General features: G+C 49.3%; 1 protein-coding gene across 1 annotated transcript in view; it reads left to right on the plus strand.

The window, feature by feature from the left end:
- nudcd1 (NudC domain containing 1) overlaps positions 1–16606 on the plus strand; it is a 44951-nt gene that overhangs the window by 12871 nt on the left and 15474 nt on the right. Inside the window, exons 4-6 of the mRNA XM_080525883.1 lie at positions 3339–3528; positions 5703–5894; positions 15262–15469. Coding sequence (XP_080382009.1) covers positions 3339–3528; positions 5703–5894; positions 15262–15469 — 590 coding nt within the window. The remainder of the gene's footprint in view (positions 1–3338; positions 3529–5702; positions 5895–15261; positions 15470–16606) is intronic.

The raw sequence follows: 16606 nt of genomic DNA on the forward strand, positions 1-16606 counted from the left end.
TGCCAAGCCCCGTTCACCCACTGCTCGCACACCGCCCCCACTGCATAGTCAGAGGCGTCCGTCGTGAGGGCGACCGGGGCTGTGGGAGACGGGTGCGCCAGTAGAGCAGCGTTAGCCAGCGCGTTCTTAGCAGCCCCGAAAGCCTTGTCCATCTCCGGGGACCAGTCCAACACGTCCTTGGGCCCTTTTCCCCGCAGGGTCTCGTACAAGGGACGCATGAGGTGGGCGGCATGGGGAATAAAACGGTTGTAAAAATTCACCATGCCCAGGAACTCTTGTAGAGACTGTATCGTGCGGGGACGGGGGAAACTGGTGATGGCCTCCACTCTGGCGGGAAGAGGGGCGGCTCCCTGCGGAGCGACATGGTGTCCGAGGAAGGTGATGGATGACTGCCCGAACTGGCACTTGGCTGGGTTTACAATGAGGCCGTGGGCCCTGAGCCGCTCAAACAACTGCCGGAGATGTGTCATGTGCTCCTCCATGGACGCGCTGGCCACCAGAATGTCATCCAGGTAAACAAACATGAATGGCATGTCTCGGAGCACAGAGTCCATCAGGCGCTGAAACGTCTGCGCCGCCCCTTTGAGGCCAAAAGGCATTCGCAGAAACTCGAAAAGTCCAAAGGGTGTGATGACAGCCGTCTTTGGCACATCCTGCGGATGGACCGGCACCTGGTGGTACCCGCGCACCAGGTCCACCTTGGAAAAAATGACGGCCCCCGCCAGGTGGGCAGAGAAGTCCTGTATGTGTGGAACGGGGTACCGGTCGGGGGTTGTGGCGTTATTCAGGCGACGGAAATCGCCGCAGGGGCGCCAACCCCCGTCGGCCTTAGTCACCATATGTAGGGGGGAAGCCCACGGGCTCTTTGAGCGGCGCACGATGCCGAGTCGCTCCATGGTCGAAAACTCCCCTCTGGCGATTGCAAGCTTGGCCGCGTCGAGGCGTCGGGCCCGGGCATAGACTGGGGGGCCCACGGTGGTGATATGGTGCTCTACGCCGTGCTTAGCCACCTCCGCTGAGAACGTGGGTGTAGTGAGGTCAGGGAAACCGGCGAGCAGGCGTTGATATGGATCCCCGGTGGCCAGCGTGTTTGCCAGGCAAAGCGCTCCCGCCCCCCCCAGTGTACAGGGGTACGAAGCAAAAGAGAGGGCATCGATCAGGCGACAGTTCTTAATATCCACCAGCAGGTTAAAAGCACAGAGGAAGTCCCCGCCCAGAAGTGGCGTGGATACAGCAGCCATAACAAAGTCCCAGCCGAAACGGCGCCCGCCAAAACACACTTCCACATACCTGATGCCAAATGTTCGTATGGGTGTGCCATTAGCGGCGTCCATCTGGGGGCCGTGTCCGCCGGCCATGGTGTCCACTGCCTGCGCTGGCAGGATGCTGCGTTGAGCGCCTGAGTCGACCAGCAACCGCCGGCCAGATAAGGAGTCGGCGACGAACAACAGCTTGCAGTCACGGCCGGCGCCCATAGCCGCTAATGAGCGCCGGCCCTGGCGTTTCCCTGTACCCTGAAACTGCATGGCTTGCGACACTGCTTGGCCTTGGACCCAAACCTTGCATGGTAGTAACAGAGCCCGTCGTCGGCTTGGCGGCGGGCCGTCACCACGGCCGCGGTGTCTGTATAGTCCTCCAGGGGTGGAGGTGGTGTCAAGTGGTCTGGGTGGGGCAGCAGCGCATGGATAAACTGCTGCCGGTTAGCGAGGTACACCCTGTCGGCCTCCGCAGCCAGAGAACGATAATCCTTGGTGGAGGAGAGGGGGGAACTGGCCAGTGCTGTGCGCACAGGCGCCGGGAGCTGCCGCAGGAAAATGTGTGTAAACAAGAACGAGGGATCAGCTGATCCCAGCACAGACAACATTCTCTCCATCAACTCCGACGGTTTGCCGTCGCCGAGGCCATTGAGTGACAGCAGGCGGTCTGCTTTCTCTAATTCTGACAGCTCATAAAGTTTCAGCAGGAATGTCTTCAATGCACCGTACATGCCGACAGCCGGTGGATCCTCTAACAGCATCATCGCGCGTGCCGTTGTCGAGGCATCTAACGCAGACACCACATGGAAATATTTAGTCCCATCCTGCGTTATCCCTCTCAGCCGGAATTGGGCTTCTATGTGGTGAAACCACGGCCGTGGGTTCTGCTGCCAAAAGTCGGGCAGCTTGACGGTTGCAGCGTATATGTTAGCATAGTCCGGTGCGGGCGCTATGGGCAACGCGGCGGCGTTACCGGCGTTCTCGTTGACAGACATCTCGTTCGCTTTCGTCGGGGTCACCAATGTGGGAAGTGCAACAAAGAGACGACAGACGTAGGTTGGAGTCGAGGATGTTTACTTCACTCACTTCTGCTACATGCTAACATACACTCTCAGTGACAACCACAATAACTTCAACCGGAACCGGAAACCCTTGCCCCTTTAACCCCCACTCTTAAAGGTACAAACCCTTCTTGGTGAATGTCTCTTAATGTGAATCACCACAGTATGTTGTTATTAGACGAGGGATTTGGAGTCAGCCCAAGTAATTAGTAGCCTACTGTTAGACTAAATCATCAACCAAATACTCCAGTCTCTACATTTGGCTAATGATTCGCTAGAACTTTACACTGTATTTGGTATAGCATGTTTCTGTTTAACATAAGCAGCAGTCCTTATATACTGTAGAATCCACTGGCACTCTTTGTAGAGGTTGCCTTAATAAGAATGCATCTCTGTATGTATATTTATATCTTTGTTGGACCGGTGATGAGTTCAAATCCCACCTGGGAACACCACCACTAGTGTGCCCTTGAGTAAGGCACTTAGCCCTCAGTTACTCCAGCGAGACTGTCCCAGTAATCTCTCATTATAAGTCTCTTTGGATAAAGGCGTCTGCTAAAGGGTGAAAGTGTAAATTGATGGTCTATATCCACTACCCAATTGTCTTTACTGTAAATTATGTTTTTTAAGTGGATATAGTGTTTTTACAATGAACCTCTTCACAAACATTTGTGACACGTTCTAGTCTTTTGGTCCGAATGTCGGCAACCAATCCAAATGTTTGGACTTTGAGATATTCCAAATGTTCGGTATTTGAGAATCACAGCACAAACTGTCTAGTCAAGCCAAAATACTGCAACGCAACGAATTCTGTGAGTAATCCCCCACTGCTACCTAATTAACTAGAACACTGCTTTACATTGTTAGCAGGCTCACAAAACAAGCCGCGTTAGTCGACTAGCGAGTGTGTCGTTGATTGTCAACCACGCGAAAAACATGTTTTCGAAAGAAAAGTCCTATCATGACATCAGATCCCGATATGAGGACCGATACCCGTGTGTTCTTGCTCTCGACGTCTCAGCCTCTGTTCAGCGAGGAGATGGGAGATCCCTTCACCATCCTCCACAGCGTCTCCCACGTCCAGGCTGGGCTCCACACCATGGACGTCCTCCTCCTCCGCATCCAGAAAGACTCCTCCGACTCGGGGGACAAGGGCAGCGGCTATACCGTGTCTCTGGAGTGGATCACCGTTGCCAACACTGCCGAACAGGGTGAGTGAGAGGTGGACTGAACAGGGTGAGAGAGAGGTGGACTGAACAGGGTGAGAGAGAGGTGGACTGAACAGGGTGAGTGAGAGGTGGACTGAACAGGGTGAGAGAGAGGTGGACTGAACAGGGTGAGAGAGAGGTGGACTGAACAGGGTGAGAGGTGGACTGAACAGGGTGAGAGGTGGGCAGACGAGGAGCTGTGTTGCTCAGTTGGGTCGAGTGCTAGGAACGCTAGCGATGCTAAGTAAGTAGCCTTGAGAAGCGATGGTTCTGAAGCCTAACGGCCCTTAGGGGGCAGGAGTCTATCTCCTGTTTCAGTAGCGTGAAGCAGCTTTATGTACAAGTACTAAGTACACCCCCTGGATATGACGCCGGTATGTCGCAGGGTCTTACCCCCCCAATCCAATAATGCTGAGTGCCAAGCAGGGAGGCATCAGGTACCATGTTTATAGTCTTTGGTACGACTCGGCCGGGGATGGAACTCACGACCTCCCGATCTCAGGGCGGACACTCTAACCGCAAGGCCACTGATGCTTAGCGACGCTAAGGTTGATGGTTTTGGTTCCCGCATATACAGAAAATAGTAGCGTAGGCCCTGACTGTGCTGTAAGCCTCCTCCGGCTGGGCGGGGCTGACTGTTCATAGGGCGTCAGGACAGAACACCCTCTGCCACGTGTTCTGGGGGTGCAGGTGTAGGCTTGAGTAACTTATAAACATTATGCCTGTATCTGAACGTCTTATTATTAATATTGGCATTTGAGTAATGTGTCCTCTGGTCTCCCGGCAGAATGGAGTTGAAGGAAGTGAGTTGAAAGGCAGGGTTTTAATTAGGATGTTCGCAAACATTTGCATCTGTTTTTTTTTTTCTTTCATCTTCTGTGCATGATTGCTGTCATCACATCGCAGACAGAACAGAAATGAAATCTCATTTGATTTGATGAGCACACTTTTGGGAAGCTAAACGGTTCTGATTTCCCATTCATCTGGTTGTGTGTCTGATGTCTCCCAGCCAGAGCTGGGTGACCCTCTCTGAAACAAACATTTCCAAGGAGAATTTTCATTAAGATTCTGGGCATTGGCCACTGTGTGCCAGCTACCCCAGAATGATTAATACTAGGAAGGGTGTGTAGGTGTGTGTGTGCGGGCGTGAATGTGTGTCTGAGTGTGTGTGTTTGAGTGTGTGTGTGTGTGTGTGTGTCTGAGTGCGTGTGTGTGTGTGTCTGAGTGGGTGTGTCTGAGTGTGTGTGTGTGTGTGTGTGTCTGTGTGTGTGTGTGTGTCTGTCTCTGTGTGTGTGTGTGTGTGTGTGTGTGTGTGTGTGTGTGTGGGTGGGTGTTTGAGTGTGTGTGTGTGGGTGGGTGGGTGGGTGTTTGAGTGTGTGTGTGTCTGAGTGTCTGAGTGTGTGTGTGTGTGTGTCTGAGTGTGTGTCTGAGTGTGTGTCTGAGTGTGTGTGTGTGCGCTCAGTTGTCTAGATTGATGCATAATGGGATAGAGAGAAGAAGGGAGGAGAATGAGAAGCGTTGTGGTGAGTCCCTGGTGAGGTGCCGTTTCCAGGGTGGATCCAGACGTGAGATAGCAGCTGCCTGCGTGTGTGTGTAGATTACTGCGTGGAGGAAGTGTCCCAGAGTTAGCCTACGCTGTTTGTTTCAGCCCGTAGATTAGTTTTTTCATCGCCATTTTTTTTTACGTCCAAAGCCAACTGCTGTGTTCCACCTTTCTGTTGTATTGGGACTTGGAAGGCAGAATAATGTCTGTGTGAATACCGTGTATATATGCATGAAGCTGTTTATTAACAGCGCAACAATGTTTGTACGGTACTCGGAAGAGTTTTGGAGAATGTTCATTTTCCATATTCTCACCGTTGACGTTTCATACTCCCATCATGTCAAATGGAAAACACCATCGTTGAATAACGTGGGAGAAAAATGGCCAAGAAAGATCAGTCGCAATTCAGTGCGTCTAATTTTCTTGAATGTGTGTGTGTGTGTGTGTGTGTGTGTGTGTGTGTGTTTGCGTGCGTCCGTCTGTCTGTGTGTGTGTGTGTGCGTGTGTGCGTGTGTGTGTGTGTGTGTGTGTGTGCGCGCGCGTCCATCCGTCTGTGTGTGTGTGTGTGTGTACATGTGTGTGTGTGCATGTGTGTGGGTGTGTGTGTGTGCGTGCTGGGTTTGGCCGTGTTCAGGACAGGAGAAGAGGTACGCGGTGAGGAAGAGGAGGGTCCTGAGGGGGAAGTCGGTGCCTCACTACGCTGCGTTGGAGCCCCAGGGCAGGGGTCTGATGGTGGCCTCAGAGAAGCCCTTCGTCTTCACACACGTGGACGGACGACCCCTGGAGCAGCCGGCCCCTGAGGCCATGGAGGTGGAGCCTCCTGCCGGTAGGTCGACGCTACAGGTCAAAGGTCAAGCGCACCGTCTAAAGCCTGGTACACAATCTTAGACACAGGATAATCTTAGGTCCATCCGATAATCGGACGTTTGCTGTCGGAAGGGGGGAAATCGGGCCAAAATCGGGCAGATTATTTTTATGTGTGTACCGGGCTTAAATGAGCATGTCACAAAGATGTCACACGTTCTAATGCTTTGGTCTTCATATCGGCAACCGATATCAAAATGTTCAACACGAAACTACATTTCAACATTGTTGAAAATCACAACCCAAACTCGACCAGTCAAGCCAAAACACTGCAACGCGACGGATTGGGTGAGTAATCCACACTGCTACCTAGTTAACAAGTTAGAACACTACTTTACATTGTTAGCAGGCTCACAAAACAAGCTGTGTTAGTTGACTAGCGACATGTTGTCGATTTCCAACAACGCGGAAATGTATTCCAATTTTTCGAAAGAAAAGTCTGATCATTACATCGGATTCCGATATGAGGACCAAAGCATTAAAACATGTCACAAATGTAACTCAAGACTAGACTGACAATGTCATGTCATTTATTCACTGTGGAGAGTTTGGTAGAATATGGAGTACGGCTCCAACATGGTTTGATAACAATCAGTAAAAAAAAAAAAAAAATGACCTACATTGGACCTGGATGCTCCAGAGTGTCGTGTCTATATGAGGAAAGAAAATGAAGTCATCAAAGCACCTAAATGTCGTCTTCACGATAGACAGCTGTAATGATATCAACAATATCTCATTCTCATCTCAGATAGAACTTGAAGTCGCTGTCATTTGTTTTCAAGGAGCTTTCAGCCCCTCTCCTACTCTCTCTCATCTCTCCCTCCTCCCTCCTCCATCCTCCCCTCCTCCCTCCACACCCCCTCTCTCCTCTTTCCTCTCTCTTGAGGTCGTGGTTGAATACACAAAGTGGTTGGTTGTCGCCGTAGAAACGGCAAGTCAAATAGAGCTGTGTCAGACCGTTCCAGGTCATCTGTGTGAACCTCTTCTCTCAGTACGTCGGCTTCAGCTGGATCCTTTTTAAGAGGAGAGCCGTGTTCCCTCAGTGATCTACCTTCTCCTGACCTGACATCTCTGTGATCTACCTTCTCCTGACCTGACATCTCAGTGATCTACCTTCTCCTGACCTGACATCTCAGTGATCTACCTTCTCCTGACCTGACATCTCAGTGATCTACCTTCTCCTGACCTGACATCTCAGTGATCTACCTTCTCCTGACCTGACATCTCAGTGATCTACCTTCTCCTGACCTGACATCTCTGTGATCTACCTTCTCCTGACCTGACATCTCAGTGATCTACCTTCTCCTGACCTGACATCTCAGTGATCTACCTTCTCCTGACCTGACATCTCAGTGATCTACCTTCTCCTGACCTGACATCTCAGTGATCTACCTTCTCCTGACCTGACATCTCTGTGATCTACCTTCTCCTGACCTGACATCTCAGTGTCTCCATGTGTAACACTCAGGATTCCAAAAGTACAATTGAATCACGCTTGGATCCGGTGAGAATGAAAAGAACGTTTCATTTATAGTTATTGTTGGAAGGGTATTGTGTGCATGTAATGGAATGTAAACAAAAGACTCTTTCCAAAACACAAGAAGGTAAAAAAAAGGTGATTATTAGCTTGCCATGTTTTTGCAGCGTCAGACTGATTGGTGCGTGCGTGCGCGTGTGTTGATCAAATCACCTCCATTGCTTTCATTTGAATGAAAACAGAACAGTTTGCGACCCATGCAGAGTACGGAGGACTCTTCTAGCGCCAGTAGCGAAAGTGGCCTAAATGGATCAGGCCTGGGTTCTGAATGGATCAGGCCTGGGTTCTGAATGGATCAGGCCTGGGTTCTGAATGGATCAGGCCTGGGTTCTGAATGGATCAGGCCTGGGTTCTAAATGGATCAGACCTGGGTTCTGAATGGATCAGGCCTGGGTTCTGAATGGATCAGGCCTGGGTTCTAAATGGATCAGACCTGGGTTCTGAATGGATCAGGCCTGGGTTCTGAATGGATCAGGCCTGAGTTCTGAATGGATCAGACCTGGGTTCTGAATGGATCAGGCCTGGGTTCTGAATGGATCAGGCCTGGGTTCTGAATGGATCAGGCCTGGGTTCTGAATGGATCAGGCCTGGGTTCTGAATGGATCAGGCCTGGGTTCTGAATGGATCAGGCCTGAGTTCTGAATGGATCAGACCTGGGTTCTGAATGGATCAGGCCTGGGTTCTGAATGGATCAGGCCTGGGTTCTGAATGGATCAGGCCTGGGTTCTGAATGGATCAGACCTGGGTTCTGAATGGATCAGACCTGGGTTCTAAATGGATCAGGCCTGGGTTCTGAATGGATCAGACCTGGGTTCTGAATGGATCAGGCCTGGGTTCTGAATGGATCAGGCCTGAGTTCTGAATGGATCAGGCCTGGGTTCTGAATGGATCAGACCTGGGTTCTGAATGGATCAGGCCTGAGTTCTGAATGGATCAGACCTGGGTTCTGAATGGATCAGGCCCGGGTTCTGAATGGATCAGGCCCGGGTTCTGAATGGATCAGGCCCGGGTTCTAAATGGACCTGGCCTGGGTTCTGAATGGATCAGGCCTGGGTTCTAAATGGATCAGACCTGGGTTCTGAATGGATCAGGCCCGGGTTCTGAATGGATCAGGCCTGGGTTCTGAATGGATCAGGCCTGGGTTCTGAATGGATCAGGCCTGGGTTCTGAATGGATCAGGCCTGAGTTCTGAATGGATCAGGCCTGGGTTCTGAATGGATCAGGCCTGGGTTCTGAATGGATCAGGCCTGGGTTCTGAATGGACCTGGCCTGGGTTCTAAATGGATCAGGCCTGGGTTCTGAATGGATCAGGCCTGGGTTCTGAATGGATCAGGCCTGGGTTCTGAATGGATCAGGCCCGGGTTCTGAATGGATCAGGCCTGGGTTCTAAATGGATCAGACCTGGGTTCTAAATGGATCAGGCCCGGGTTCTAAATGGACCTGGCCTGGGTTCTGAATGGATCAGGCCTGGGTTCTGAATGGATCAGGCCCGGGTTCTGAATGGATCAGGCCCGGGTTCTGAATGGATCAGGCCCGGGTTCTAAATGGATCAGGCCTGGGTTCTGAATGGATCAGGCCTGGGTTCTGAATGGATCAGGCCTGGGTTCTGAATGGACCAGGCCTGGGTTCTGAATGGATCAGGCCTGGGTTCTGAATGGATCAGGCCTGGGTTCTGAATGGATCAGGCCCGGGTTCTGAATGGATCAGGCCTGGGTTCTAAATGGATCATGGATCATGGATTCTGCCTTTTATCAGTGTTCTTGTCATATTACATACAGAGAGAGGGAGAGGGAGAGGGAGAGAGGGAGAGGATGTTTTAGTTGTCAGGAGAGCCAGTGCTCGACAGAGCGGCATGGGGATGAGTAACTGGACAGAGAGGAAATACATTAGCCTGTTCCAGTTCCCCCTGGGTCAGCCTTGTCACAAAGGCTTCTGGGAGATAGAGGTGACCTGACGCTGTCGGGCACACAGAGACTGTTGAGAGGGAGAGCGAGAGAGAGATTTTATTTTATTTTATTGTAAGATCCCATTGAATCGGACAGTACATGATAACATACTCCACAGACACCTAACCACTCAGGACATCCTCGTCATCATCATCATCCTCGTCATCATCATCATCCCCGGAAGGAAAGAATGGTCAAGGGCACAGGTTCGCTTGTGGATCCCGTAAGGTTCAAGCCCGGCTTCACACACACACCCTACAGCCAGCAGGCTTCACACACACACCCTACAGCCAGCAGGCTTCACACACACACCCTACAGCCAGCAGGCTTCACACACACACACCCTACAGCCAGCAGGCTCCTTGCAACGCAGATTGATGGAGGATGGACTTCTAGTCTGTATGAAGAGGTTGTGTGGTACAGGGGCTCCTCAAACAACAACAGACCAGTACAGACTGACAGAACGGAGTGCCTTCGGGCCGCTTTGTAGGCGGAACGCCGTCACCCGCCAGCCAGCGTCCAACGCTACAACGCCCTGTAGCCCCAGGAGTAGAGCTGCAGCCCTGTAGCCCCAGGAGGAGAGCCGCAGCCCTGTAGCCCCAGGAGTAGAGCCGCAGCCCTGTAGCCCAGGAGGAGAGCCGCAGCCCTGTAGCCCCAGGAGTAGAGCCGCAGCCCTGTAGCCCAGGAGTAGAGCCGCAGCCCTGTAGCCCAGGAGTAGAGCCGCAGCCCTGTAGCCCAGGAGTAGAGCCGCAGCCCTGTAGCCCCAGGAGTAGAGCCGCAGCCCTGTAGCCCCAGGAGTAGAGCTGCAGCCCTGTAGCCCCAGGAGTAGAGCCGCAGCCCTGTAGCCCAGGAGGAGAGCTGTAGCCCAGGAGTAGAGCCGCAGCCCTGTAGCCCAGGAGGAGAGCCGTAGCCCTGTAGCCCAGGAGGAGAGCCGCAGCCCTGTAGCCCAGGAGTAGAGCTGCAGCTCCAGCCCGGTGCTGCTGGCCAGACCACAACCAGTTCCAGAACGTCCGTTGAACCTCTCCTATCAGACGACCCAGACGGTGGTGTGGTAGTCAGGTGGTGTGGTAGTCAGGTGGTGTGGTAGTCAGGTGGTGGTGTGGTAGTGAGAGAGAGAGAGAGAGAGAGAGAGAGAGAGAGAGAGAGAGAGAGAGAGAGAGAGAGAGAGAGAGAGAGAGAGAGAGAGAGAGAGAGAGAGAGAGAGAGAGAGAGAGAGAGAGAGAGAGAGAGAGAGAGAGAGAGAGAGAGAGAGAGAGAGAGAGAGAGAGAGAGAGAGAGAGAGAGAGAGAGAGAGAGAGAGAGAGACTCTAATCCTAACAAAAGCAGATAATGAAGTTGTCTCTGCGGCAGATCTCACTACGTCTGTCCCTGCGGTGAAAATTGTTCCAATTTCAGTAATAAGGTTTGGGCTGCGGGTGTGTCTGACTCAATCTGTATCCATGGACTCCTCTGTGTCTCCACATCTGTCTTGCCTCCGATGTTGTCTCTCGTTGAGACACAGTAGCGTTGGGCTTCTTTCCATGTGTTCTGTTGAGTCCCTCTCTGGGGGGGGGGGGGTTGAACCGGTTCAGATGAAGCAGGTGAACAGTGTTACGTCCGTAGTGTGTGTTTGTTGGTTTCTTGTGTTTCCTCCCAGGTGATTGCCCTTCCCTCCTGCCCATCGCCATGGTGATGGCACCCTCAATCAAGGGTGGAGGTTGAGGATAAAAGGCTGGGGGAGACACACACTTGAGAGTTGTGTGTGCGGTTAAAGCTTTAGTCTGTTACTGTGTGTTCTACTATAGTATCTTTCTGTGTGTTTGTTGCTAGGTAGCTTAAGCTACTGCTACTGTTGGGTTTAGTGTGTTGCTACTACCGGTAGTGTGTGTCTAGGATTTGGGCTCCTCCTTACAGAGGGAGTGTGTTTACTTTACCTGTTTACTTTACCCTTGTACAATAAATCAAGTAAAACAAACCTGACACGCACAGACTGATAAGCAGAAAGAAAGAGGACATCACAAAATTAGAGGCTGTTCGCTTAGGTGGCGTAGTGGATTAAGCGCTGACCATGGGCTCCCGGTTCAATTCCAGCTGACCATGGGCTCCCGGTTCAATTCCAGCCGCGGACATATCCTGCATGTCATCCCTTCTCTCTCTCTCTCACCCATCCTTCCTGTCATAATCTCTACTATATCTGTCATTAAAAAGAAAAATATGGGGGGCGCTTAGGTGGCGTAGCGGGTTAAGCCTCGACCATGTAACCGCAGGGTCCCCGGTTCGATTCCAGCCGGGGACATATCCTGCATGTCATCTTTCCTCTCTCTCTCACCCATCCTTCCTGTCATAATCTATACTGTACTGTCAATAAAAAATGAAAAATATGAGAAGAAAAATATAGAAAAAAAAAATGTCAGAAAAAATAACAAAAACAAACAAACAAAAAAATATGAGTGGGACTGCCCACTTTAAAAAACAAATTGAGGCTGTTGAAAGTCTGATACCGAGATGGTGGACAGGTGAGTTAATGGTGAAGTTGACCATTCGTCTCCGCACGGGTCATTTCCTGTCTCAGGAAGGAGCAGTAGCATGATGTAATGGTCAAATGCTGCCGTCCCGTTTTGCGAGGAGTTAAGATTGAGGAAGTTGATTCTGTCACTCAGCAGGGCAAGTTTGACGCGTCTATAGGCCTTTTTCTTTTGTGTGTGTGTGTCTGTGTGTATGTGTGTCTGTGTGTGTGTGTGCATGTGCGTGTGTTTGTTTTAAAATAAAACTGTTTCATGTTGTACTAGGCTACGATACATTACACACCAGACAGTATTAAAACATGCAACTGTATTTCTGCTCATTGCTAACCACCGGTAGGCTATGGCATTATAAACCAAGCTTTAAATCTAGTTTAGAATGGTCTGGATAGTTTTTTGGTATCCAGGATCAGATCTACCTGGTGTATTGTTTTGTAGTATCAACCAGTCTGAATTTGATCCTGGATAGCGAACAGAATCCAGGATCATTCTGATCATGTTTGGAAATTCTGGGCCCTGAAGATAATGATGATAAACCACATAGTTATATTCAGAGGAGACTCTACTGGGTTAGGGTTAGGGGGGGGTCATAGGTCACAGAGAGGAACATCTATATTGATTGTGACACAAGTCACTTCTACTCAGCTCTTCATGAAGGTCAAGTACATTCTGTAATATCATATCTGAAAGACCTTTTGCTAGCATGTCAGCCCAATAGAGCTCTCAGGTCTTCTGACACTGGCTTTCTCTGTGTACCACATGTACAAAATAATTCATTCACTCATTTTATGCACCCAGATTGTGGAATGCTCTGCCAGTTTACATTAGGGATGCAACCTCAGCAAATATGTTCAAGTCAAGACTAAAAACCCATCACCTCATTTGAATGTGCAGCATTCACACTGACTGGGCCTGCTCCGCTCCAGGTCGTCCTCATCTACCGCCCCCCTGATACCTCTGCCTCTGACTTCCTGTCTGATACCTCTGCCTCTGACTACCTGTCCGAGCTGTCTGACCTCCTCTCCTCTGTCTGCTTCATGTCATCATCTACGCTCCTGATTGGCGACTTCAACATACATGTGGACTCCTTGCTACTAATTTCCTGTCACTCCTGGACTGTTTTAACATCACCCAGCATGTTCAGGGCCCCACCCACAAGAGAGGTCACACACTTGATCTGGTGTGCTCCACTGGTACACCCCCCTCCCATCTACAGTGCCTGGATTTAAAGATAGCCGACCATCATGCCATCCTTTTCACCGTCCCCATCTCCCTGCCAAGGCAGCGTCCACAGCGCACCGTTGCGTTCCACAACATCAAATCAGTGAGTGCACTAGACCTGTCCAGCCTGATAACCACCCACATGGCCTTGGCTCTCATCCAAGCCACGGCGGATGGTCTAGTAGCCCACTACGACACTGCCCTCTCCCTCCAGGGTTCCCGCGCTGGTCTTAAAAAGCCTTAAAGTCTAAAATCCAGCAATCCAATTCATAACACCTAAAAAGGTCTCCAATTTCAGTTATTCAGTCTAAAAATTAGGTGCTAGGTCTTCAAAATTAGATCCTGCAAGGAAATCGGTCCAACCACATCTAATTTTACTTGTTGAAACTTGTAGGAACCCTGTCCCTCAGCCTGGACACTCTCGCCCCTCTCAAAACCCATATATAATGCTGGCTGATTATAATTGTATAATCAGCCAGCCAGATTATACAATTATAGTATGATTATGGACCTGCCAGCATCAGTTTACTGAGTGAGTGAGGGGGAGAAGGGAAGAGAGAGAGAGAGAGAGAGAGACATTACCACCTGTATAGCTGGTTAATTACCTATAATAGTTAATAATAATATATAATAATAATTACCTATAATAATAAAGACTTTTTATTTGTATAGCGCTTTTCCTGCAAACGTTGCAGCTCAAAGTGCTCCAATCATTATATAATCATAATTTAATTATTTTAAAGGCAATATTAAAAAGATGGGTTTTTAGTCTTGACTTGAACTTATTTGCTGAGGTTGCATTCCACAATCTGGGTGACCTGAGAGCTCTAATGGGCTGATATGCTAGCAAAAGGTCTTTCAGATATTCTGGACCAGTGAGAGCTTTATAAACAAGCAGAAGGATCTTGAAATCTATTCTGAACTTTAAATAGAGCAATTACCCACAGAGAAAGTGAGAGCGACATTGCCACCTGTATAGCTGGTTAATTCTATTTAAATAGAGGGATTACGCACAGCAATGTCCAGATGAATCTGTTCTTTAAAGGGTAGGGCTACAATCACAACACCTGTCAACCTGCGTGTAGCTTTAATTCATCAAAGCCTCCAGCCAGGCAAGTATTACCCCTTTAACGGATGTCAGAGTAATGGGCTGCGTGTCTCTGGTGGTGGCTGCTGAGAGATGGGCCATTAGCGAGTGAAAGGGGGAAGAATCTCTGAGTCTAGAGGTGGACAGTTCACCGCCACCCTGAAAGCCCACACAAAAAGCAATATGACAATATGATCTACACTGGCTTCCTGTTAAGTTCAGAATAGATTTCAAGATCCTTCTGCTTGTTTATAAAGCTCTCACTGGCACAGCACCAGCATATCTGAAAGACCTTTTGCTCGCATATCAGCCCAACAGATGGTTTTCTCTGTGTACCACATGTACAAAAGAAGAGATTTGGTGAGGCTGCATTCTCATTTTATGCACCCAAATTGTGGAATGCACTGCCAGTTTACATTAGGGATGCAACCTCAGCACATATTATGTTCAAGTCAAGACTAAAAACACATATTTTTAATATTGCCTTTAAATTACTAAATAATTAAATTATGATTATATAATGATTGGAGCACTTTGAGCTGCAATGCTTGCATGAAAAGTACTATACAAATAAAAGTTATTATTATTATGATTACAGTAGTTACAGCACTCTCACTTCTGTCCCAAGAACTCTGTTATAGTTATAGTTTCATGGTCATTCTATATAGTTCATGCATGCTACATGTTTTATGAATAATAATAATAATAACTTTTTATTTGTATAGCACTTTTCCTGCAAACGTTGCAGCTCAAAGTGCTCCAATAATAATCATTTCATTATTTAGTCATTTAAAGTCATTAAAAATATGGGGTTTTAGTCTTGACTTGAACATATTTGCTGAGGTTGGAATTTGGGTGCATTGGGATGATTCTCACAGATAGAAATCTATACAAATGTAATTGTCAAATACAGAGATTGGTTTGTTGTTACCGTACTGTCTTGGACCAGGTCTCTCCTGAAATATAGATTCTGTTATACTGATATATAATATATAGATTTATAAATAAAGGTTCAGTTCAAACGTTTCCTGTTTCAGATCCCATTTACTTCTGGCAGCAGACGGAGGAGGACTTGACCGTGTCTGTGCGTCTGCCAGAGGACGTCACCAAAGACCAGGTGTGCTTCCAGCTCACCGCCGACACGCTGAGGGTGGGAGTCCAGGGCTTCGCCCCCCTGCTGGAGGGGCAGCTGCACGCCCCAGTGGACCCCGAGGCCAGCGCTTGGATCATCAAAGACCACAAGAGGTTAGCGGTTAGCGGGTAGCCCTCTGCCCGGAGGGGAGATGCGGCTGTGGCTCGAGAGGTAAAGCCAGGGGTTCGATCCCCGGCTCTTCCTGTCCACGTGTCGAGGTGTCCTTGGGCAAGACACCAGACCCCCAATAGGTGCTATTTCAGTGCAGTCCATTTACCACTTACCACTTAGATTCTCAGTCAGAGACACACAGACTAAGGGGTTGTTTCACGCTAACAGGGCCGACCCACGTTTACACGACGTTCCACAACCTTTAACTTGCGGAGACAGAATTTGATGTCACTCCTTATATGGAGTTGTTTGACCTATTCAATAGTGTTGTATTAGCCTCACATACGTCTTAACATAAGTTCATGTGTTTTAGAAACGTACATAGTATACCTCACATGCCTCACGTACATTGCAACGTGATGTCTTTGCCCACCGTGAGGGGGAAAAAAGAGTGGCTGTTGGATAAGGTCTGGTTGATGAATATCTGGATGACGAATGGCTATCTGGATAATGAATGCATCTTCCTGCAGCTCAATAGACTGATTCTCAGTGTATAGTACCTAATGCCCTCCCTCAAGACAGACGCGTATACTACACACATGCTGATCTCTCTCTCCGGTTTACTCTGCCGTCGTTTATCCCCAACAACACGGACACCACATTAACGAGAGTGAATATCAACAGAAGAATATAGGGGATTTTGGCAAATATTTTTGGGCCGCTACCCACACGTTTAGCTGTGTTGCTCATTCCACGAATGCATGATCCTTACAAGTACCTTGTACCTTGTACCTTGTTGTAAAGGTGACTAATCAGGCTTTCCAACGATATAAAATACAATACCAATTGGTATTATTAAAGGGGAGGATTAATCAACCAAAATAACGTTTCCGAACTTTTATATACATTAGTCTAGAGTGAGTGTATGAACCACACGTCACAGTCACCGCAGGTGAAACTTCCCAGAAGAGGAAGTGGCCAGCGTGGTCACAGTGTTAAGGAGAGACCAGCATGATTGGTCACAGTGTTAGGGAGAGACCAGCGTGGTCACAGTGTTAGGGAGAGACCAGCATGGTCACAGTGTTAGGGAGAGACCAGCGTGGTCACCGTGCTAGGGAGAGACCAGCGTGGTCACAGTG

Source organism: Nansenia antarctica, assembly GCF_963989245.1.
Source record: "Nansenia antarctica genome assembly, chromosome: 3".
Taxonomy (NCBI): domain Eukaryota; kingdom Metazoa; phylum Chordata; class Actinopteri; order Argentiniformes; family Microstomatidae; genus Nansenia; species Nansenia antarctica.